Genomic DNA, 23889 nt, shown 5'->3' on the forward strand with positions numbered 1-23889 from the left:
TTTTTTTAATTTTTTTATTGTACTTTGCACTACAAAATAATATATCTGCCATAGGAACAAGCCCTTAACATATTAAAAAATGGATTTTATTATATATATTTTATTTATGATATTTTTATTTAATTTTTTAATATTTTTATTTATTTATTTATTTATTCATTTATGTACTAATTTATTTACATATTTTATTTATTTATATTATTTTTTTTTTATGTATTCATTTCTTAATTAATTTATTTTCCTATTTCTTAATTTATTTTATATTAGTTTATATTGTTTATATATTTAGACTCACATTTTAAATATTTACCGCTATAACTTTTAGTACACCAAATACAGTCTGGCAGCCCTGCCTTCATTTTACCGCTATCTGTCAGCATTTCTCAACTTTTCCAACGAGCTGGCAACTCGGCCAACAGCTCGTCTCTGTCCATAGATTATAACATTCCATGTTAACTTTCCGAGGTGTTCAGACGTGAGAGCGGATACATCTTTGAGATACTAGATACGCGGGCTCCAAACGCGCTAAGAGCCAACGATTAAAGCCAAACTGTTCAAACTTTGCCGACGACGCAGTTTGTTTTGCTATTTATTGTTTAAAAAAAAGTAAGATATCAACAGAAAGTGCTAAACGAAAAATCAACAACGTAAGAGTTTATAAAAATACATAAAATATAAATTAAAATAAGAATAAAATATAATATATACCGTAAATAAAGAGTGCAAAACCCATAAACAAGTGAGCCATCGAAAGGTGCTAAATAATACAATTGAATGTTAAAATATACATTCGATGAGAGAACCCATACCTGTACGAATTTATGGGTAAAATAACCCATACAAACACATCCACAGGTGGACAGGCCCCGAAAGCATCGAACTGCCTTTCAGTGATATTGAAATTGTTCAAACCGAATTCGAATCAATTCTGATTGTGTGTTGTGAGTGTTTTGTGTTTGTGTCAATGCTGCTAGTTGCTCAATTCAATGCAATTTAAAACAACCCGAAAAAGTCGCTGCCTATCCTATATGTATTTAATACCTGCTATATATTGATTGTGTGTATTATCAGTGACCTTTTGCCAGTATAAGTGCCTGTGTCGTTTGTGTTGGTGTTATTATCAAAGCCCCAAAGCATTCATTGATAAGTGTAAAACACGCACACAACACACACATGGAGCCGGCCATGGAGTTGAATACGTCAACGGCATTCTAAGTATAACGAGACTGCAAACACCAAAAGGTGTATCTTTACCCAGGTATTCAAAATCGTGATTCATCCGCCCGATCGTGACTGTATATTGTTATGGTTTTTCTTGCCGTTGTTGTTGCTAAGCTGCTGCGGTTAACTGTAGACTGCGTAAGAGGCTCAGAAATATTAATGGTATATCGTAGGATCTTACTCATACCGAGTTTTCTAGTAAACTTTTGAGAGAAGGTGAAAAAAGCAAAGAAAAGTTATCAATTCGTTTGTGTTTGCCAAGGGGACAGCTCATTTTTTGGGAGATTGTTGTTGGTTGTATCTGACACGATGACTTTCTTAAACCGGTTCTTCCTCAAGTTTCTTGACCAGCTACGAAATTTTGGTAAATAAAAGCACAGAAAGAAATGTGTAAGAAATCGGTATTTGGTTAATAAGAAAAGGTTTTATTTAATAAATACAATTTAAGGTAGGTTATAAGACTCAAAATAAATAAAAACCAAGGGAAATGTGTGTTTAAAATTAAATAAAATATAAACATAGATGAAAATAGTAGAAAAAAAATATTTAAAATTAAAAGTAACATTTTTATTAATTCATCATTAATATACGAACAATTTTAGGCATTATTTCTATCAGAATTTTTGTATTAAAAAGTGTTAAATCAAAGTAAAATATTTAAAAAATCAGTTTGAACTAAAAACGAATATTTTTTGGAACTAAATAACTAAATATTTATAAATTTAGTATCAATTTTGTTATATTTCATCTCAGTTTTTATCTTCTAAAAAAAGTACCCCTTCTTAAAATCAAATTAAAACCCAAACAAAACCTTTGCAATAGTAAGCTTATTTTTTACACACTTCTCCATATATGTATTTTCCCTACTCCTGACAATTTCCGTCTTGTATTTATTATTATAAGAAATCTCCAAAAAATATTGCCAAAGCAAGCTAATTTCTTTGCTGTGTATTGAAAGTGACTCAGGATCCGGCTGCTGCCGTTGGCTCCAAGTTCCGATCGAATCAAAGGCCCATAATTCATTGCCTTCAATTGGGCCACAACAATTGCTCACTGCTCCCAATTTGTTTATTAAATGCAGACTTCCCAAGACCTCCCAATGCATATCGTTTGCTGCTCCATTTATCTCTCTGGCCACTTCAAAAGACCACAGCTAATTGTGGTTGGCGTCAATCACACAGTCTTTTTCCCGAGCTGAAAAATGCGGGAAAATATATACAGGAGTCCGTGGCTGGGAGTCATAAAGATGTCAGGGGGAAAAATTGATGTAAAATGGAAAAGTGGCCGCATAAATATTTACTGGAAATTGCAATTGGCAATCCAAAGCGCAGAAATCGTCAGAAAAAATCAATAGGAAAGAGTTCTTCTTGGAAATCCAAGTGGTTCGTTGCCTCCTCTACCTGTGTTCACCTGTGTAGCTGGGTAGCTCCATCAGCTATTTTTCACACCTTTCCTTTATGCACATGGCACATTAATCAGACGCCGGGCTTTATGGCTAACTATCTACAAGATACGCGTTCTTGTCCCGTGAGTAGTGGCCCCCGCTAGGTGTCTAATTTAAGCCACTTAACTAAGGTTGATAAAGTATAGTCGAGGGGGAGTTTCATTACGAATAAAGTAAGGTGTCTGCACTGGGGGAAAGTTGGAAAATTAGCGCATTATATTTTTATAATTTACAATTTATTTTTCTATATGTTTTCGTTAAAATTTCCAGCAAGAAAGGGTGCAGAAATCTTGTATAATTAATATTTTCTTAGGTAGATATTATTTAGATATGTTATTTTCATTGAAGAACATTTAATTTCCCTTCAAGGGTACAAAATTGCAGTGTAAGATACCACAAAGTATGTTCACGATACTTGAAATTTGTTCCTCATTGGGTGGCCTTTAGGTGAAAGAGTTTTTCCAAGAAATATCGCTAGATAAACTGGCGCATAAATTACCATTTGGCGATAATATCTGTATAATTGAATTTGCCGGGTTGGCCAATACCCATAAATAATGAACATTTGTTCGCTTAACTCAGCAAGCAATCCGGCATTGAACACGTTTTCACACTCGGCCACTACTCCGTGGGCATTCTATGAATGGACAGAGAGGCAGAGACACCTTCCCCCAGTCTGCATCCGCAAAACATAAATAATAAATGGACAGCGTCAACAAATAATTTTGTTGGCCAGGCCATTGGAGCTGTCTGCTAACCATAAATCTCTTGGCAAAAAGGCAGGAACCCACCGGCACTTGGCTTTCACCTGAGCCCTAGAATGCCGACCATTCATTAGAATATTTACTAGGGTTAAAGCTTAGGGAACTTTGTAAGCTGCAGTCTTGAAACTCTTGGTAATAAATATATAATTTTTAAAGGCCACACACGATTCACCCAATTATGTCGGCGCACAAGAAATGCATTCGAAATACACAAAACATTGAGTAATGTTTATTTTCTCGATCGATTACAGGCTCTTTTTGGGGTCAGGGCAAGGCACGAAATGAGCTATATACTGGGCATATACTTATTGTATTTATTTATTAATCGCTTGGAACACAAAAACAAACAAATTAAACACTTGTCGGCTATTAAGCGATCCAATATAACATTTCTATTTATTTCGACGAGGCAACAGCTGGCCAACAAGTTGGTTTGTCGCCACGCGTTTTATTTGTTTCGATTTCTGGGCAAAGTGCCAGCTATTCAATTTCACTGGCAGCGTTGAATTTTTTACATCAGATTCGCCAATTTATGAAAAACAACACATGAATCATTAATTCAGGAGAGACTAAGTTGTGGGGTTTCAGGGGAAATTAAGCATTAAAACCTCTTTTCATAGTTTTTAAGTTATTTAACTAAATTTCTTAAGGTTTTCTGCTCATCAAAATGTCTTAAAATTCTTTAGAAACAAAACTTTAAAGATATCTTTACCTAGACTTTAAGATACATCCGCTTATACAACAACTCGAGACTCTGCTGAAAGTCAGTTTCCCAAATGACTCATCTAAAAAATAAGTAAAAAACAGAAAAAAGCACACTTTACCTGCTGGTAATTTCACTTTTATTTCAGCCGAAATTGTGCGACTTTCTTCTGCCATTTGTTGTGTAACAAAAGGCAGACAAAAAATACTACTATTTAATTAATTTCGACACTGCTGCGACCCGAATATATACATAAATATATCTAACCATTTCCTGGCCTTATCGTAACGCCATCTAAGCGGCTATCTTTACAGCCGACTTGCAAAACACATGGCCGATAAGGTACTTACGTATCTGAGAGATACGCCCAAGAATGGAGGAGTATCTTTTGAATGTTCCCGCAGCAACCCGGCAACAGTTTCTGCAAGCGATTCATACGGGAGGGAAGGCCTTTATCTGGGCAGCTTGACAGTTACTAGGGGATTTGCTACTGGCTCTCAAATCCATCTCTCTGCCATGTTGTTTATGCATTTGCCTTGCAGATTAGCGGCCTGCCTTCTGTTGTCTCTGCTTGCATTTCAAAAATGCATTAGCTTCGAGGACAGAAGAGTGTACTCAGCTGGGAATGCTCGGTGGGTTGACACACACATAAATTGCACAACTTGGTGTGGGCGAATGGAGCAGAGTTCACAGCAGGAGCTGCACTTGCCCCCCAAAAAAAAAAAGCGAGAGAGAAAAAAATACAAGAAAAATGTCAATAAAAAAGTGGCTGTAAGGCAATAGCAGGGAGTATCATCCATCAATTAATTAGAGTCCGACAAGAGACATAAAACGGGAGGGAGAGAAAGTAACATTTCAATGTGTTCCCGCTGATAGCTCCCGCTCAAGTCAAGACTTTTGTTTAATTAATCCAGCAGCAGAAACTATTAATTCTGTGTTTATTCGCCTGTCTTTTGGATAACAAATTGCCTTGCCAACTTTTTATCAAGTTCATAAATTGCAGTGACTATTTCTGGGTATAAATTCTTTCTTATTCAGCACTCTTTGATTGTATTTCGCTTATTAAAATATGAATAATGCTGAAAGTCAAATTTTTATTTAGGCACGAACCTAAAACTTTAGCTATTTCAGCAAAGTTTTGAAGGGGGAAATTGTAGAAAATAAATAAAGAAATAAAGCAACAAATTAAAGAAGAAATAAAGCAAGAAACAAACGAGAAACTAAGCCATAAATAATTTCAGAAATAAAACATAAAATAAAGAAAGCAAAAAGAAAACCAAGAATTATTCTTTTCAATGAAAACTCAGGGTCGCCTCTGGCACAAACATTTAGCTTAGTTCTCTTAGACAATTTAAATCAATTAGAGAAAAAGTAATTAAGACAGCATTCCATTCCCAAATAAAACTTAAATTAAGCTAGCAACATAATAAAATAAAAGCGTGTCTCTGAAAGAGTAAACAAAATTTATCATAAAGTTTTCTTTGACTTTAGCCAGGAATTATTGCAGCAAAGAATTTAATTTTAAGAGTAATTTCTTAAGCACTAAAATTCCGGCTAAAATACTCACCTCAAGCTTACCTTTTCCTGAGACCTCATTAGCGTTTTTGGTCCTACTTAGGCCATTTTTGTGGTCCTAGCCCAGTTAATGAAATTAACTGACATTTTCTGGGTAATGAAACGCTACCATGTCAACCATTTCCAAGCTCCATCATTAGGAGACACGCAAACTGTGCAAAAGTCGCGTCATTTCCTTGCAGAGCGATGATTAGATGTGGTTTTAAGCCTACAAAAAAATATTACAAAAATATATATAAAAAAAGAAACTAAGCTAATTTCGGTAAGCCAACTTTTGTAGACCCTAACAGTTAGCAAAATTATTATTTCATCGAATAAATCATAATAAATCAATCTTAGCTAAGCAAAAAAAAGCATTCATTTCAATTCGGAAAGCTTTTTAATCTTGATTTTTAATAAGTTAATAAACCTGCTTTTGGAGTTCAAGAATATATTTAATTTCTAGGTTTAGAAATGACTATTTTCTGGCTTTGCCAACTTCTGGCTAACATTTTGAATACCCTACAGTTTATAAAAAATCGAAAGGTGGCCCAAAAAAGCCCACACACACACCTAGTAAAAATAAGTAAAGATCTCGAAGGCGTTGTTTACTGATTGCTTGGCAATTGACAAATGATTTGATTTATGGGGCCGCCTGCAGGCCACAAATCTTGGCTTGGCCCAAATTGCAAAACTTCCATTTGACGCTGACTGAATTTTTAATCAGGCAAAACCAAACCTCCTTTGGATGCATTCAAAAATATATATACATTTCCTGATATTATTTCGGTGGAATGTGCGTTTTCTGCTCATTATTTTGGCTCAGAGCCAAAGGCCTGTTTGCTATTGCAATCAGGGGGAGAAGGTGGGAGGAGAAAACTTTCCATTAAGTTGCTGCAGACAAATAAAATTTGCAATTGAAATGGAAAACAAAGCCCACTTGACTCACACGCAAAAGGTCAACGGGTGGAAAGTCCAATAAAAACAAGGAAAAACTCGGCCGAAAGAGTCGTAAATTAAGCAGGGGAAAATGTTATTGCTGTACGCAGGAAAAACCAAAGGTAATCCTGGCCAAGAAGGACCTGAGATAATTGCAGAAATAAACTCTGAATTGTGGGCCATAGAAAATTCAATTTGAGGTGTTAGCAGCAGGAAACTCGGTGGGGAAAACCCCAGGAAATTTTCCAGTTTCCCAGTTACGAGGGTCAGCAGCACGTACAGCTGTGAAAACACGTGACTTGGAAACCGCAAAAACCAAACACACAAGCCACAAAACTGAACCGAATCTGTTGCACATGCAACGCGCGGCCCAAAACACGAGTCGTGCAACTTTTTCATTTATTGGCCATAAAGAACCAAATAATGGTGAAAGATTTTCCGCGTTAAACTGTCCAAACTTTGGTGGAATTTTTGTTGTGTTGTTGGAGAAAAATGTGTGTGTGATGGAGGAGCTGGAAACATGAAAATAGCCAAGACAAGACGAGCCATTTTTATGGCAAAAGCGCATGAAAGAGTTTCGTTGTCTCCTCATAAATAAAAGGCCGCGCGGGGTTCATAGCATAAATATACATTCAAAGTGTGCTTAAAGTGTTTTACTTTAGGCTCTAAAAACATTCTAGGTATTTTCTAGGAAAATTCTGTGGATATTCTAGCAATGAAAGCTTAGTTATGGATAAAACTAGGGCATTCCCGAGCATTTAAAGTGTGACAAAGTAAACACAAAACTAGACTAATTTATACTTATATGACACAGCCCTTAAATGTTAATTTATTTACATTTTTGAGGCCAGAAAATAATATAATTTAAAGGCAGTGTCATAACCATATGACTAAAAAACAGTGTAATACTGTGTCATAGCCGTCTTATCAAAAGGTTTTCTATTTTTCTTCAATTACTTCTAAGTTTAATTTTAATAAGAATAATAATATTCTTTACCTTTTAATATTATTTTTCTATTTAAAATATTTATTTATAATTCTCTTTCTGTATCAAAATGTTTTCTATCAGCTGAAAACAAAAGATTCGTCTTGTCAATAGGTTTTCTATTTAGCTTGAATAGCTTCTTTGTTTAATTTTAATTATAAAAATTTTCTTTTCATTTTTTATTGTTATTTTTCTATAAACTATATTTATTAATAATTTTGTTTTTCCATCAAATATTTTTCCTTCAGCTGAAAACAAAAGATTCAGCTATATTTGTTCGATCAATGCAATTGTTGATCGCTGCAAGGAGACACTCGCTCTCAAGGGAAGTTCTCTCACCGCACTCAACCGGTTTTTATTACTACATATGTATATTCACTATATAACAAATACTTGTTGTTGTTGTTCGTTTGTTTATTTCTGTGTTTAATTAATACGCAAATATTGTCACTTATGTAAATATATAAACATGTAACAGAAACGTGTGTGACTACGTCATACATGAGTGACCAAGCGACTGCTGCCTGTGGAATGGGATCATTAAATTTATATATACATATATCTATATATATAAGAGCGACATTGTTGAATGAATGGCAGCGCCACTGGGCCATGAAATGACGTCATTTCTTTATATTTTCCATACTTAATACGAACCATTCTGTGCCGTCAACAATTGTGCGATAAACATATGTTAAGTATCAATATATGAGTTTTATTTGTGGATAATCGTGACCCAAAAAAATAATCTCTGTCCACTGATAGACAAAATAAATACTTCCTTTGATAAATACCTCAATATGTTAGCCCAGGCAGAACTACTTATGTTGGAAATATATTACAATAAGTGCGAAAAATGCCTGTCTGGAGTGGGAAAAGCTAAGTGGAAATGACTCGACAATTAAGAGGAAAAGTGCTATCTTTCGTTACGCAGACTGGACAGAGTGCAAATTCTTTATAATTTTCAATGAGGCAGAGATTAATTTACAAATTGTTAATATTTTCTTTTTAAAGAAACCAATTAATAAAGCTTAAAGTGCATTTATTTTTCTCATTAAATAAAATACATTTACGTATCTGTTACTTATAAATATTTGCATTAAATTTACCAATTAAAATTTCTTTAAATATTGCACATCAATTTCTCATTAACTCCCATAATGTAAATCAATAAACCTGAATTGTGTGTCATTTATTTTTGAAGCTCTGTTTGTCCCATAAAAAAATGACTAAGTGCAGAAATGTGTAGTCGAGATAGGGAAAGGTAAGGATTTTTGATACCCCCCAGCTCCCAGACCTTCCCCCCGACCTCATTATGTCCAGGGCTAATTGCACGACAATCCGTGGGCTGCAAAAAAACAATCAGGGAAAAAAAACAGAAATCAGAGCTGAGAAAGGGATTCGCCTGCAGCTGGGAACTGCAATTAGGGCGCCCTGCAATTTGCGTCACGAGCACGTGAGCGACTCTGAAAGCCAGAAGGGAGTTTGGTGATCAAAAGTCAAGACTTGGAGATACCTGGTAGTTGTTTAGCAACGAAATAGTAACTAGTATTTGTGACTTACTTGAAAGATTTTGAATTAAACTATATTCAAAGCTTGCTTTTTGGGAGGTTTTTGGCTTAAAGAAACCTCATTTAAAACAGTTTTTTTTAAAAGGATATTTTATATATTTTTTATTATCTAATTTTTCAACCTACACCTCTATAAAGAGGTATTAAAATAGCAAAAAAAAAACTGCCAGTGGATATAAATAACTCAAGGAAAATGCCATAGCCCAGCTTTGCCCGTTGCAATGCCCTTGAAAATGCAAAGTGGGCGTGTCGTCATGACAACAACAAACACGAAGTGACCACACAAACCATCAGTAGTTGACCAGGCAGGAGAAGGAGGAGGAGGCAGCACGGAGAGCACAAGAAGGTGGAGCTGTAGCAGGCGGAGTAGCAGCTGCCCATCAAAATCTGAGATGTTGCTTGCAACATGTTGCCAGACGCATTTGATCGCTTGTCGGGCTACTGGTCAGCGGATTCATTAAACTGCCTCCTCGGAACTCTGAAAATACTTGATTACACTTCGAGTCCCCTAATGGATTCGATAGGAAGCCGTTCTCAACTAAGGAGAACTAGGGACTGATTTTCTAGGGGCTTAAAATGGGAAAACTCTTATCGAAGACTAGACTTTTTATCTTAAGTAGTGTTTTATTTTCTAAATTTAGAAAGGGTTGATTGATGTGGAATACTTATTTATTATTTATACTTAAAGGTTTTCTGATTTAATAGAAATATAAATGATACATGGCTCTGAGATTTCTCAATCTCTCTTGAAAAATGTTCTATTTCATTCTCTTAATAAAGAGCCTCTTAAGCTTTTCCCTTATCTCTCTCAGGTGATTAGTGGCCCAGTCAATATTTGCCAGGTGATTGCTGTGTTATTTAATCCGGCAAACTCTTGGAATGGACAGCTGGGGGGTGGGAGGTACAGGTGAAACCAGAGAGTGTTTCCCAATTAGCCGATAAACGGGAGGAACGAGCTAAGAACCCAGTGACACGGCATTAAAGCACACACACTGACCTCGCTCAAGGAGTCGCCGTGACAAAGACGAATGGCTTTATTTGCTGACCAACTGGCAATTAGCCACAATAAGTTGGCTAGGCCAAAATGTCATCACAGGAGGTGCGGCTCGTCCGAGTTAGCCAGCAAATTAAATTCCAGTTTATTGATGTCAAAAGCTGGGACACTTGTTGTCCCTGCGGCTGGGCGGGATTACTCGTTTACGACATACATGGCCCCATGAAGTGGCACATCAGCGGAGCACTTCGTTTGCTTTAATTGTTGGGCACACAGCGGGAAAAATGTTTATTAATATTTATTTGATTTTGTTAAATTTATTTTATTTATTTCTTATATTTTGAAATCAATTACTATATCTTTTTTACAATTATATTCATTTAAATTTCCTTTTAAATATAAGCAAAATGAGCCTTTATTATCACAAAAAGAATATGGAATGCCTGCAGGAAACAGTGCCAAACATTGATTACATTTCTGGGAAATATTTCTTGAATGATTACATATGTATATGTTTATATGTATATATAAAAAACACTCGATATTGTAATATTAAGTAGATAAAACTTGTATGAGTTGTGTATTTTGTTAGCCGAAGTTTTTATACACTTGTACTACCAGGAAGACCTAAAATATGTCCATCATAGGGACGTGAATCGCTTTTTTATATGATAATTGCTTTTAAAGAAAATTAAAGTTTTAAAATATAACAACAAAGCAGTAATAGCATAAATTTCAAAGCTGTTCTGAATAAGTTTTTATAAGAATAATCTGCATACTACATTTATTTTTAATAAAAATAATTTATACAATTTATTTATAAATTTCATATGATATTTTTTGGGAAAATCAAATCTTTAAAAATCTATAACTAAGCCAAAAATGCATTAAATTTAATTCGGAAAGCTGTTCTGAGTTAGTTTTTAAACTGTTTGGAAATTTGCATACTGAATTAAAGTAGTTTTATTTAATTTTTAACAATTTTTAAAGAACGTAAAAATTTTTTTTATATGTTTTGGGAATTTCAAAACGTAAAAAATCTATAACTCAGCTAAAAAGGCTTTAAATTCAATTTGGAAAGCAGTTTTATGTTAGTTTTTATTAGGTTAACACATCTGCATACTGTAAAAATATTACTTTTAAATTCAAAATTTTATCAATTTTTGAGAATTTTAACGATGTAACCCCTTATAACATTTTGAAAATTTTAGAAATTTTTTTTTTCTTCCGAACAAGGCTTGTTCGTTTCGGCTTTTAATGCTGATCAAGAATATATATAATTTATAGGGTCTGAAATGACTCCTTCACTATGTAACAAAATTTCTAAAATATATTCGAACATTAAAATAGCATTTTATATTAATTTTAGATATATTTTTTCAAGTTATTTTCTACCTCCCCCCATTTAGATCACTTTGTTTCCTTCGGTGTGGGCAATGCTTAGATCAGCTTGTTTAATTGTGCATGTCCCGTTGCCATTTGGCGACTGCCAAGGGGGACTCAGCCCGGCGACAGTGAGTTATGACCGAGCACGTGGGCGACCTGTTGCCTCATTAGTGGGTGTGGCCGCCACCCCCCACTCCTCTGGATTCCCTTTTCCCGGAAGCTCTCGTTTGCCCAATGCGGATGTGACACCAAAATAAGAAAGAAGCGCAGAGGGGGTGTGAGATGTCTTCAGGGCAGCGCATACTGTGCGTATGCGTAATGTTTTTGTTTTTTGTTTATGCGCATAAGTGTTCTGAGTGCCATGTTCTTGTGTGTTCTCTGTGATAAGAAGGTCCACCAATTTGATAATTGCCAATCGCAGTGCTCGGGGAGATTGCTCGAGTTCAGAGCAGAGACGAGGAGAGCGACTCCATTTCACTCGAATTGTTTTCTTCTCTTACTTATAAATATTATTTTGTTGGTTTTATCAACGCAACGCGCATTGTAACGGACGACTGGGACTTGAATGAATGTGGATTCGGTTTTGGTTTCACATCGGCACCCGGAGATGCCATAAACAACAGCCAGAAGTTGGGTCTTATCGTAAATGTTAATGCTCTCCAGATTCTCCATGGAGCGTCTGAGGCGACAATCCAGCAAAAAGCTTCAGTCGTCTCCGGGTGATTATGCTGCTGGTTTCTGAGAAGCGGATCCCATAACTCAAATATAAACTAGTAATCAGTGAAAAGTATAAGGAAATTGTATAGAAAATGCATTAGGAAAAGTGTAAAAAATTAAACAAATTAAAGTGTAAGAAAATAGAAAACAAATTTCAACAAAATAAATTATAAAAAGTCTAAATAAACCACAACACAAATAAAACTCTTGGAAAAAATATTAATTACAGCGAAAATTCTAGTGAAAAATATATGCAAAACTAAAAAACAAAACAAATAAATAAGTTCATAATTCCTAGAAAATAAATACATTAAATGCATAAAGCTATACATTTTTTGATTCATAAGCAGATATTGGGTTTGAAAAATACTTTCTGATGATAAGACTTCCTCCTCTCCTATAAAAACTTCTACAAATAGTGACGAAAGATATTTAAAATAATCAAGACCTCATAAATATTATAGAGAAAAACACAATGTAATAAAAAATATTTTAAAAAAATACAAATAAATTAAAATAAAAATAAATACAAGTATCTAAAGATAAAATAATAAACGTTTACTAATATATTATGGTTAAACAAACATTTAAAAACCAGTGTTAATTAGTGAAAAAAAAAATTTTAACAAAAAAACAACCTCTAAATTTATTAAAAATTTAATAAACTTACTTTAAAAACTCTATAAAAAATTTAAAAAATTATTTCTATTACTAAACTTTACTAAACCAAGAAAACCAAAGATAAAATCAACCGCAACCACTTCCGTTTTCTTCCAGTGCACCGCTAAGTGATCAAAGTGTCTTCCAACGTGACCATGGAATTACTGAGCCAAATGTGCTAAATCTGTGAATATTTAGGCGAATCAATTAGTATTAATATTTAAGCACAAAGCAAACAAATAAACAAAGCTGCTGAGCGATGTTGCTGGAGAGGATGCCTTGGATTTTGTGGCCCATTCTCCTGCTACTTGGAATCTCACGGATTGAAGCACGTAAGTGGAGTTCATTTATTATAAAAATTCCATTAAAGAAATATAAAAAATGTATAAAATATTTAATGTATAAATGTATAAAGAAAAGGACCTATTTTATCTACAATTTTTTATGATTTTGACTTCTCCCCCATTTGTGTGATATTTCTCTCTCTCTCTATATATAGAGGGTTAATCTACTCATCTTCCTATATCAAGCCACTCCAGACAGAACCCACAGCTCTTCTACATACTGCTACTCCTCTGAAATACTAGACACCAAACCGAACTTTGAACCTCAGTTGATAAGACGCCCAATTTTAGTGCCGGCTTCTGCTTTCTTCGCACCATTAATTCTATTCGTTTTTTATACATTAGATACCATTGTGATTAGAATACTTTTTAAGACACATACATATGTATGTATGTAGACATATTTATGTGGAACAGTGGCTGCCACGATCGAGAACATAATGCCCTCCGTATCAGAAACAGAGGCGAGGCAAGGCTCTCTGTTGTTATCGCTGCCTCTGTAAACAAATAATTGATTCCGAACGAGAAAAAAAAAGAAGTCCAAGTGAACTCGGCAAGCAGACGCCGATGCCACAGGGACAAAGTCAGAGGAAGCGTTACGCTCTCCAATTAAATATGGCAAAAAAAAAATTAAATAGTGGAAGATCCACAGAGAGTCTCGCTCAACTGCTCAATCACTTAAAGTCATTATTATAGCGCCACCAGTGACGAGGGGCGACCACTCAGAAATAGATAAAGTATTTGAAGAATTTTGTTGTGATGCCTGTTGAGCAATCAATGAACAATAATTCCATTGAAGAACAGATGGGTTTCCACTTGAAGCTGTCAGGGAAACAACAAATGTGACATTTTATGAGTAGTTTTAATAATAAAATATCTGATTAAAAATTAAAGAAAATATTTATATATTTGTTTAACATTTTTATAAAATATTTAAAATTTAAATCAATAATTCCCCTCATTCCCTGCAGTTCCCCGTCCCCAGTTCGATCTGGAGGATGACCCACCCAGTTGCGGCGGCGAGAATGGAGCCCCCCTGATCACGCCCTGCAAGGACAACATCAAGCTGGAGCATCGCACCAACTACACGCTGCTGTGCGAGGCCAGCGAGCCCGTGATCTGGTGGATCAACTCAGAGGTGCATCCAGGTCTTACCACGTTCACAAATGAACTCGATCCTACGCGACCCTTTGGAGTGCGACTGGATCTCCTGGAGGTGACGGCCGACCAGGTGGGCGCCTATTTCTGCATCAAAGAGTCCAGCCTGGACCAGATCAACCTGTCCAGGGAGTCGGACGAGGAGGTGCGCGAGATGGTGAACCAGGATCAGGCTAGCTCCATCTACGTGTACGTTAACGATCCCTACAACAAGCTGGTGCCCACGGATGTGATTGTGCTTGCCCACCAGTATAGCGACGTGGTTATACCCTGCAAGCCGGCCATGCCCGAGACCGAGGTGTTGCTGCACTTCAATGGAGATGTAAGTGGCGGGGCGTTATCCGTAACCTTGCAATCCTCTAAAGACTTTTCAGTTGATGGGCCCAGAAATGGCTAGCTTTTTAAACTTTAAACTAAAATAGATACCTTTTATTGGCGCACAGGATAATCAGTTGGGTTGGAATATCAGTTCGACTGGCAGGATTGAGGGCCAGCCCGATTTCTACCAGAACTGGACGTACGACTCCAAGCTAGGCTTCACCTTTCGCGTCATCGAGTACATCTCGAGTACCGTCTATTGCTCCGATAAATCGTTGGACAGTCAGTCGCTCTTTGACATTAGCTACCAGAAAAGTATGTCCCAGTTGGAGAATATATAATACTCGAGATATCTATATGTAGTTAGCCCTTTTATTATCCCTGTACATAAAGTTCCCTCCCCAGAAATGTATAAATATATTACGTAGCATTAACAATCAAGTTAAAAGTCCCTGACTGACTGGCAGTCTCTAGATAGGCAGGGTCCTTCTCAGACAGAATCGATATATAGTATCTGACCAATCCTTATTCCTGTGTAGAGTTATTCCAGCAGAGAAGTCGGTCGTTACGATCCGAAGCGGGGATTCACCATCGAAATTCGCAGCGTCACGGATGGCGGCGAGTACTACTGTTTACCCAAAACGCCCTATCCGGACCACGACGACGAGAACTGGACCGTTCTTGTGTCCTTTATTGGTAACGGTTTCATTGATAGTGAGTTTTTGCACCCCAAAGTTTGTGATTTGTGATTTCCGTCTCTATATATGTCGTAAATATTGCTTTACACTCTCTATTCAACAAATAATTAAATATTTTGAAGGGGTTTCGGTATGGGCCAAAGGATCTCTCTAATCTCTATTCTCTCTTCCAAATTCAAGGCTTCTTTTATAGTTTATAATTGCACCAAAGTACACTTGCCGCAAGCTTACTTTTTACGCACACTTTTGCACTAAAAAAAATAAAGTAAATTAGTTGGAAATTGGCTTTAAAATATAATTTTTAAAATATCCTTTGATTATTCAAAGCTCAGGTTTGCATTTTTTCGAGTACAAAACACAAACACTGCCTGCAAGTTAAAGATACTTAAGTGTGTGTCCTAACCAAATGGTATTTCTCTCTTTCCCTGTGCTCTCCCCTCACTGTTCTCTCCCACGTATCCACCACGTTCATGTGTTAATCTGCTAACTCCTCCAGCATCCGGATTGGATAATCTCAGTACCAACGGCCCTTCGCCGGGGCCCTTGACTAACATAGGGTTAGAGTATGAAGATGAGGTCGACGATGTCCTCGCTTCTGTTACTAACCAAACACAGGGTGAAGTGGCTTTAATCTCTGGTGATGGCAGTGCCCAGGATCGGATCAGGCGAAGTCCAGCCCGGCTGGCTCCGATGCCATCGTCGCCCTCACCCAGGCCAGGGCGTAAGTGTTGTCCTCCTGGCTGTTGTCCTTGTTTTGTGTTATCGTTTCGTCTGCGTTGTGTTGGTTGTTTCCTGCTTTGCATCGCTTTATTTTCCGCTTTGTGTTACGAATTTCTTTGGTTTCGGACTGACTTAACTTGATTAACTCTAACTTAACTTATGGTTTTACTACTGACCCAACTAACCTACCTCCTAATTGTAATGTAGAAACGTTAACCCCATGTGTGTCCTCGTCTATGTCTAACCCCCATCCAACCATCTGCATGAGAAGCTGTAGAAACATTGCTTGCCAGTCCACGGCCTTTGCAAAGGGTATCCTCTAATAATGCTAAACTCTCTACCAACGCAACAGAGGCGGACAAGCCCCTGCCCAAGCCCGAGATCAAGTCGAGGGCCAGGAACCATGTCTTCCTGCACGGCAACTTTACATTGGTGTGTGAGCAGTCCTCTACCATTGAGCTGCTCAGCTACAGCATGGAGTGGATAACGCCACCAAGGGATAAGGTCAGTAAGAGAGGAGATCTTATATAGAAATCTCTATTTAAACCTTCGAATATCTTCCACAGAGTCGGATCACTATTACCACTGCGGAGTTTGATGACAAGTTTAAGAACAGCACCCATCACCTGGGCAGGAGCACCCTGACCGTGACGAATGCCCAGCCAACGGACACTGGTCTCTACAAGTGCGTCGTCACCGAGACCACCAACAACAAGCCCCAGATTGTTTCCTACAAGATCAGAGTCTTGGGTAAGTCTTAGGCTAGTCTGCTTAGTTTCTACATCCTCTTATCCTTGATCTTTGCAGCCCCCAATGAAACCTACCTGAATGTCAATGAGCCCTCGAACCACTACGATGTCCGGGAGTTTGCCAACAAGACCATCCAGATGACGGCCACATTTGAGGGCTTCCCCGAGCCCACCTTCAGCTGGCTGAAGCCGGACGGCACCGAGGTCTGGCAGACGGAGCATAACTTCAAGATTATCTCCACTGAGCGCAGCACTACGCTGCAGGTGCTCAATGCCCAGCTGGAGGACAGTGGCACCTACATCCTACGCGGCACAAACACTATTCAGACTGTGGAAAGGCCCTATAATGTCAGTGTTATTGATGGCCCTGCGCTTAGCATGTCGGATGTCTATGTCCAAGTGGGCAAGGTGGCCCGGCTGGAGTGCACAGTGCGTGCTTATCCGCCGGCCATTGTTACCTTCTTCTTCCGGCCCTGCACCTTGGAGCCACGATGGCCCACCTGCTCGGTGCTTAACCAGAATTTTAGTGTAAGTTTGGGAAGGATATTTTGTGGTCTAGATTTTTTGAATATTATTTTTAAGAACATTTATTATCTTTATTATTATTACACATCTTTCATCCATAATTTTATGTATTCCTCATAAGTTTATTATTAAGTGTTAAACAAATAATTAAGTTTATGTTTAAACATTTGTCTATCGTCTCCTCAAACATCTTTCATTGGCTATTTCTGTGTCGTCTGCTGCAGTCACCCAAAATCCAGGAGGAATATCAGGTACAATCTTTGTTCGTAACTTCCAAAATGAACTCCCCATCTAATCCACTCTATGTACCCCCCACAGTTCCAAACCAAACCCAGACCAGGAAAGCTAAGCATAGAGCGCATCGTGGAGGTGTCCTTCAGGCCCACCGAACCAGGCATCCTGACCTGCATTGCCGAGAATCTGGTGGACGGCAAAGCGCGGCGATCGCAGACCAAGGCACATGTCCTACTAGGCGACATTGCCGAGAATATGACCATTTATGGCCTGGATGAGCAGCGGAAGATTGCCAAGGGTGACGAGGAGAACTTCACCTGCGAGGCTCTGGCTTATCACTTCGACGACAAACTGAGGTGGCTTCACGATGGCGTGGAGCTGGAGGCAGATGAGCGTAAGATTTTCACTACAAGGTATTCCAATGTTTACGAAATTTAATTTATTTTTACCTTTCCAGGTGTCACGATTGAAACCAGCAAAACGGAGTACTCCTACAAGAGTACCGTGCATTTCAGTTCCATAACGGACGAGGATCGTGGCACATACGAGTGTCGTGCCTACCACATCATGAATTCCGGGGACTACGGCAGCCGGGAAATCAACGTCTTCGTCCACGATCCCCGGGCGCCGCAGTGGAAGTACACCAACCTGAATACCCATTCGAAAATGGAGCGAAACCTGAGCCAATCCTTGGAGCTGGTGTGCCGCTCTGAGGCGGTTCCATTGGCCACCGTTCGGTGGTTCAAGGATGGCCGGGAGCTGGTGGAGACGAATCTCTTGCATTTCCCTGAGGGCGACACCAAGCTGCTGATCACTCATCTGTATCCCGGGGATGAGGGTGTCTACCGGTGTCTAGTGGAGAATCGATTGGGCAGCATTGAGAACTCCATCACAGTGGTTCTTTCCAGTGAGTTTCTCTTCTTTTTAACTTCTTATAGATTTTTATAAGTTCTTTGTGATCTCCAGACCTTCCCGGCATAAGCAAGGGCTGGATTTGGTTCGGTGTCATGCTGTTCCTTCTCCTGATCAGCCTGTGCGCCTTCCTGGCCGTTCGCTACCACAAGGAGCACAAACGACATCTGGCCTTGAAGGCCGCTGGGCTGGCCAACTTCGAGGAGGGAGCCGTAGGACACATTAATCCCGATCTCACTCTGGATGAACAGGCGGAGCTGCTGCCCTATAACCGGGAGTTTGAGTTCCCGCGCGACAACCTGAAGCTGGGCAAGCAGTTGGGAGCCGGAGCCTTTGGCGTGGTACTCAAGGGCGAGGCCAAGGGTATACGAAAGGAGGAGCCCGTCACCACGGTGGCCGTTAAGATGGTCAAGCGGACGGCGGACAATGAGGTGGTGCGGGCTTTGGTGTCCGAGTTGAAGATTATGGTCCATCTGGGTCAGCACTTGAATGTGGTGAATCTGCTGGGAGCTGTTACCAAAAATATAGCAAAGCGTGAGTATAAACTAAAAAATTATGGATTTTTTAAACAATTTCATTAGATTAACACATTTTTTTTGGATTATAAAGATAAATATATCTCTCTAGATTTTAAATTATTTAAAATTTAGTCTGAAAGTATCTCTACGTTTTCCCACTTTATTTTTATTAAGATTTTATGCCTCTTTAGAAAATCATTAAATTTATATTTAAACCCTCTTTCCCAAAGGTGAACTCATGGTCATTGTGGAGTACTGTCGCTTTGGCAATATCCAGAACTTCCTGCTGAGGAATAGAAAGTGTTTTATTAATCAGATCAGCCCGGATACCGATCACATTGATCCCAACATCATGACGCAACGCTTCTCTGAGAACTTTGACCTGCACCGGTAAGTGATTGCCACTTTACACTCTCCTCTCTTAACCCAGTGTTTACTAACCCCAAGTTTAACTTATCTTAACTGCTAACTAACGCTAATCTTGTTCCGTTTCTGGTTTTGGTAATCCTTACTAACCCTCGACTAACCAACAAACTACACTCGACACGATCTAATCAACAAATCTTACCACAACACACACAAAAAACAAACACTCTGAATGTATCTGTATGCGCACCTGTATTGCCTGTGCATCTCTCACCACCTGTGCCTGTGATCTCCCGCTCCTGGTTGTGGTCTCCTCCTTGTGTGTCTCCTCCTCCTGTTTGTCTGTGTGGGCGCCGCGACTAAACCCCAATTAACAGCGATGCTAACGGTGGTGGCTTGAAGTATGCTAATGTCGGGTTCCCGCTCCACTCGTACATGAACCAACTGAACTCCTCGTACAACAATAACACCCAACCGCCGCCTAATCATCGCAGAAACTCCGACAATGATCCCCGATCGGGCACCCGTGCCGGACGACCAGGATCCGGGTCTGCCACCTATAGCTACGACCGACAGATGGACACCTGTAACACCGTGATGACCACTGTCCCAGAGGGTGAGTTTCAGCTAAAGATTGAAGGTGTTCTCAAGATGACCTGTGTCCTAATTAAATTGATTATCCACAGATGACCAAATCATGTCCAATAATTCGGTTCAACCCGCCTGGCGTTCCAACTACAAGACAGACTCCACGGAGGCCATGTCGGTGACCACGGTTGACCTGGTTAGCTGGGCCTTCCAAGTGGCTAGGGGTATGGATTATTTGTCCTCCAAGAAGGTATTGCATGGCGATCTGGCGGCCAGAAATATACTCCTGTGCGAGGATAATGTCGTCAAGATTTGTGACTTTGGTCTGGCGCGTTCCATGTATCGTGGGGATAACTACAAGAAGTCGGGTAAGCCACTGATTAATTTGTTGTTAATTTTTTTAAATGTTAAATATTTAATTGAATTTTAGGACTGATTCTTAATTAAAATAAATTTAATTTAATTTAATTTTATTCAATTTTAGAGAGCGGCAAACTTCCCATTAAGTGGCTGGCGCTGGAGTCCCTCAGCGATCATGTCTTCAGCACATACAGCGATGTCTGGTCCTTCGGCATTGTCCTGTGGGAGATGTTCTCGCTGGCCAAGGTCCCCTACCCGGGCATAGATCCCAATCAGGAGCTGTTCAACAAGCTAAACGATGGCTACCGCATGGAGAAGCCGCCCTATGCCAATCAGGAGCTCTACGACATTATGCTGGAGTGCTGGAGGAAGAAGTAAGTGCTTGTCTGGGTCTCTAAAAATATTAATTATTAATTACATAAAATATTTAATACTTCTCGCAGTCCCGAAAGCCGACCCTTGTTCAATGAGCTGGAGAAGCGTTTTGCCACCATGCTGGGCGAGGATGTGGCCAATGTAAGTTTTCCTTCTCTGAATTTATTTCCAAGATTCCTAACTAAGAATTACCTTTGCTCCTTAGCACTACTTGGACCTGAATAATCCCTACCTGCAAAGCAACATGGAGTACATGAAGAACCAGCAGACAGACTACCTGGCCCTGATGGGCTCCCCCGATGAGCTGGCGCCCTCGGCTCCACGCTACGTCAACGGACACATTGTACCCGATATACGTGAGTATAAAGCATACAGATATAACCCATTGCTGGCCATGGATCAGGCTACTAACTAAGCACACACTCACCCCCCACACATGCATCCCTCTGCACCATGGCACACCACACACACGACTAACACAGGCATCGAGGAGCTGCCGGATGACTACATGGCCATGAGTCCCGACTCCGATGCACCACCGCCACCGGCCACAGCCATCTTCTCACCCACGCGCCTCGAAGGGGAGGCGGCCAGCGATTTTGCGGACTTCTCTAGCGACACAACCACTTTCAATTTCCCACCAGGAGCCCGCCACTCGCCGACGCTGAGCAACAACATGGACATAAGTGGGGCCAGCAAGCCCCTACGCAACAAGAAAAACGGTCTGCCCACGGTGGATGCGGCGGATCAGGCTCCCGAGGAGATACCCATGCTGCATCGCCGCTCGGCGGGTTCGGATGAGGACGAGGAGGGCGAACGCCGGAGTCCCGAGCAGGCGAGGCGTTTCAATCAGGCTCTGAAGCAGCACTATGCCACGCCCACGCCCTCGCCCCGCCATCATGTGGAGACGAAACTCAATGGGGACTCGACGGCGGATAACTATGTGAATGTAAAGCCGCCGAGGAAAAATCTGCCGAGCAAAGCGGCGACATCAACGGGCACGGCGGCCCCAACGGAAGCCTTCTCGAATCCCAGCTACCAGCCACTGTCCGCCGTCAATGAGAAGGAGCAGCGAAGGTATTAAGGATGTTCCGGAGCCATTAGTTTAGGTCAAGGAACCTTAACAGGATTAGTTGGAATTTTAGAGGGAATTGAGAGAGTTATTGAGAGAAATTGGGAATCAAAAACAAATTATAAATTATTGTATTAATTCCCTTTTTACAATTCCAACTGATTTGTGGAAGGTTTCTTTAGAAAAACAATACTACTTAGTGGCATTGTCCAGATTCTGATATAGCTTTAAGGCCCACCACACTCACACTCTCCATGTTATATACTTATTAATGCCATTTCATGTCTAGGTTTAGTCTAGCTCTAAGTGTATTTTGATCTATGTAAATGAACGACTTGAACTGTGTATATACTCAAATACAATGGGTATCGTATATCAACATTAATGAGTCCTAATCGGGGTTGAGTGGCATCAACTTGGTGTGATTGTGGTGTTCTCCTTGTTGTTTTCCAAGCGCATACGTCGCTCCTCTAGTTCCAGTTCCAAGATTTTGCTTTTCAGATTAAGATTCTTGAGCTCGAGGCGATGTCTCTTGGCGGATCTGGCGTTCTCATTGTTATAGAATCTCTGCTGCAGGCGAATGAGCTCATGTCTATCGGCCTCCAGGGATCGTTTGCTGTTGTTAGTGGGTGGGGTTATTGGGTCTTTTTCCGGTGAAAGCGGGGATAGGTTAGCCCATAGAAATTCCCCCTGAACTTCCTCCTGAACTTCCTCCTGAACTTCCTCCTGAACTTCCTCCTTAACTTCCTCCTCAACTTCCTCCTTAACTTCCTCTTGAACTTCCTCCTGAACTTCCTCCTGAACTTCCTCCTGAACTTCCTCTTGATCTTCCTCCTGGATAGGATTCTGGAATAAGGGTTTAGCTTGAAAAAAAAGTTTTATTTTGAATACAATTTCAATAAAAACCTCTTCAATTTTCTCAGGTTTAATCTCAATTAAGTCATCTGTGGAAAACATAAATAAAGATAAGAGTTAAAGTTGCATATAGAAACTTCCCTTCACAACTATTATATTATTCTTAAATTTTAATATATATATTAGCAAAAATATTAAAAAAAACAAATATAAATAAGCAATCATGGCACCCAACTCACATTGATTATCCTCCTCCTCCTCCCCGACCTCATCATATACTACCGACACAAAACTACTGGGTGTTAGTTCAAAATCATCCAACTGATTGATGGGTTGACTGACCAACCGTCTGCCCTCCGTCTTGGTCTTGGTATTCATATTCTTGTACTTATCCTTGAGGGTCCGCCAAGTGCGAGGCATGCCGGTTTGGTGGGTGAACTTCTGGGCCAACTGCTCCCAGGCCTCCTTCTTCATCTGGCAGGTCAAAGCATCGGATTTCTTGTTGTCAATAATGGGTTTATAGGGCTTTAGCAGACGGAGTAGTATATCCTCCTCGGATGGCGAGAAGTTCTTGCCCCTTTGGCGGGTGCGCTTTTCCGACTGATTTTGTTTAGGCATTTTTTCCTTAGATTTTGTTTTGTTTTTTTTTTTTTAATTTAAACTAAATTGAGTTTAAATAAAACAGAATTGACGTTTCGGTTTAGGGGCATCTGATGGATATTCAAAAAAATAAACAAATTCCTAGTACAGTTAAAAAGGGTTTAAGCTAGTTCTCCAAATTTCAAAAGCTTACCTAAACCACTTATTTAATGTCCAGAGAAATAAATTAATTAAAGTTTTATAATTTGTGTTTACTTTTTTAGTCTTTATTTATTAATTTGATTTATTTTCTACTGTGAAAAAAACAACATAAAATAAAATAAAATAATAATATTAAGAACTAAATAATCTACAAAGGACTCTGCACTATGAATGCTGCCCCATGAGACTTCGAGCGGAGGAGGAGTCCTGCCATAGATGGCTTGATCCCTGCTTTACTTCTTAAGGAAAAAGGTAAAACAAGGACTTAGCTTTCCATTAAATAATTTACAAAATTTAAAATCAACGGACTACCCACTTGCTAAAAAGCTAAAGCTTAGAGATGGCACTCAGTTAGGTT

The 23889-nt window shown here is 39.2% G+C and overlaps 2 protein-coding genes across 16 annotated transcripts; one reads left to right on the top strand and one right to left on the bottom strand.

Annotated features, from left to right (window-relative positions):
• The first annotated feature begins 445 nt into the window (after positions 1-445).
• On the top strand, positions 446-22254 carry Pvr (PDGF- and VEGF-receptor related). Of its 15 annotated transcripts, none has more exons than XM_070284386.1 (19): positions 446-606; positions 13056-13270; positions 14254-14762; positions 15298-15472; positions 15953-16177; positions 16529-16680; positions 16743-16926; positions 16984-17453; positions 17675-17701; positions 17769-18078; positions 18142-18591; positions 18651-19130; positions 19345-19504; positions 19858-20096; positions 20167-20436; positions 20553-20802; positions 20872-20944; positions 21009-21159; positions 21286-22254. In XM_070284386.1, exons 2-19 carry the CDS (start codon positions 13198-13200, stop codon positions 21885-21887), a joined length of 4800 nt encoding a protein of 1599 aa, XP_070140487.1. In that variant the 5' UTR covers positions 446-606; positions 13056-13197; the 3' UTR covers positions 21888-22254. The 15 variants fall into 15 exon arrangements, with proteins under 15 accessions (XP_070140487.1, XP_017029464.1, XP_070140501.1 ...); XM_017173975.2 differs by having other exon boundaries at positions 447-647; XM_070284400.1 differs by having other exon boundaries at positions 447-647; positions 21448-22254.
• Positions 22230-23440, bottom strand: LOC108079529 (uncharacterized protein PF3D7_1120000-like). Its single transcript, XM_017173865.3, has 3 exons — positions 22970-23440; positions 22782-22819; positions 22230-22721 (listed from the first exon to the last, which is right to left on the bottom strand). Exons 1-3 carry the CDS (start codon positions 23346-23348, stop codon positions 22287-22289), a joined length of 852 nt encoding a protein of 283 aa, XP_017029354.3. The 5' UTR covers positions 23349-23440; the 3' UTR covers positions 22230-22286.
• Positions 23441-23889: the final 449 nt, after the last annotated feature.

The sequence above is a fragment of the Drosophila kikkawai genome, chromosome 2L (genome assembly GCF_030179895.1).
Source record: "Drosophila kikkawai strain 14028-0561.14 chromosome 2L, DkikHiC1v2, whole genome shotgun sequence".
NCBI classification, from domain to species: Eukaryota; Metazoa; Arthropoda; class Insecta; order Diptera; family Drosophilidae; genus Drosophila; species Drosophila kikkawai.

Coding starts and splice junctions, on each gene's coding strand:
- Pvr (XM_070284386.1), top strand. CDS start 13,198: ATGTTGCTGGAGAGGATGCCTTGGATTTTGTGGCCCATTCTCCTGCTA. Junction 17,702..17,768: donor AAATCCAGGAGGAATATCAG/GTACAATCTTTG, acceptor TACCCCCCACAG/TTCCAAACCAAACCCAGACC. Junction 20,437..20,552: donor GGATAACTACAAGAAGTCGG/GTAAGCCACTGA, acceptor ATTCAATTTTAG/AGAGCGGCAAACTTCCCATT.
- LOC108079529 (XM_017173865.3), bottom strand. CDS start 23,348: ATGCCTAAACAAAATCAGTCGGAAAAGCGCACCCGCCAAAGGGGCAAG. Junction 22,820..22,969: donor GGAGGAGGAGGATAATCAAT/GTGAGTTGGGTG, acceptor TGTTTTCCACAG/ATGACTTAATTGAGATTAAA. Junction 22,722..22,781: donor AACCTGAGAAAATTGAAGAG/GTTTTTATTGAA, acceptor CCCTTATTCCAG/AATCCTATCCAGGAGGAAGA.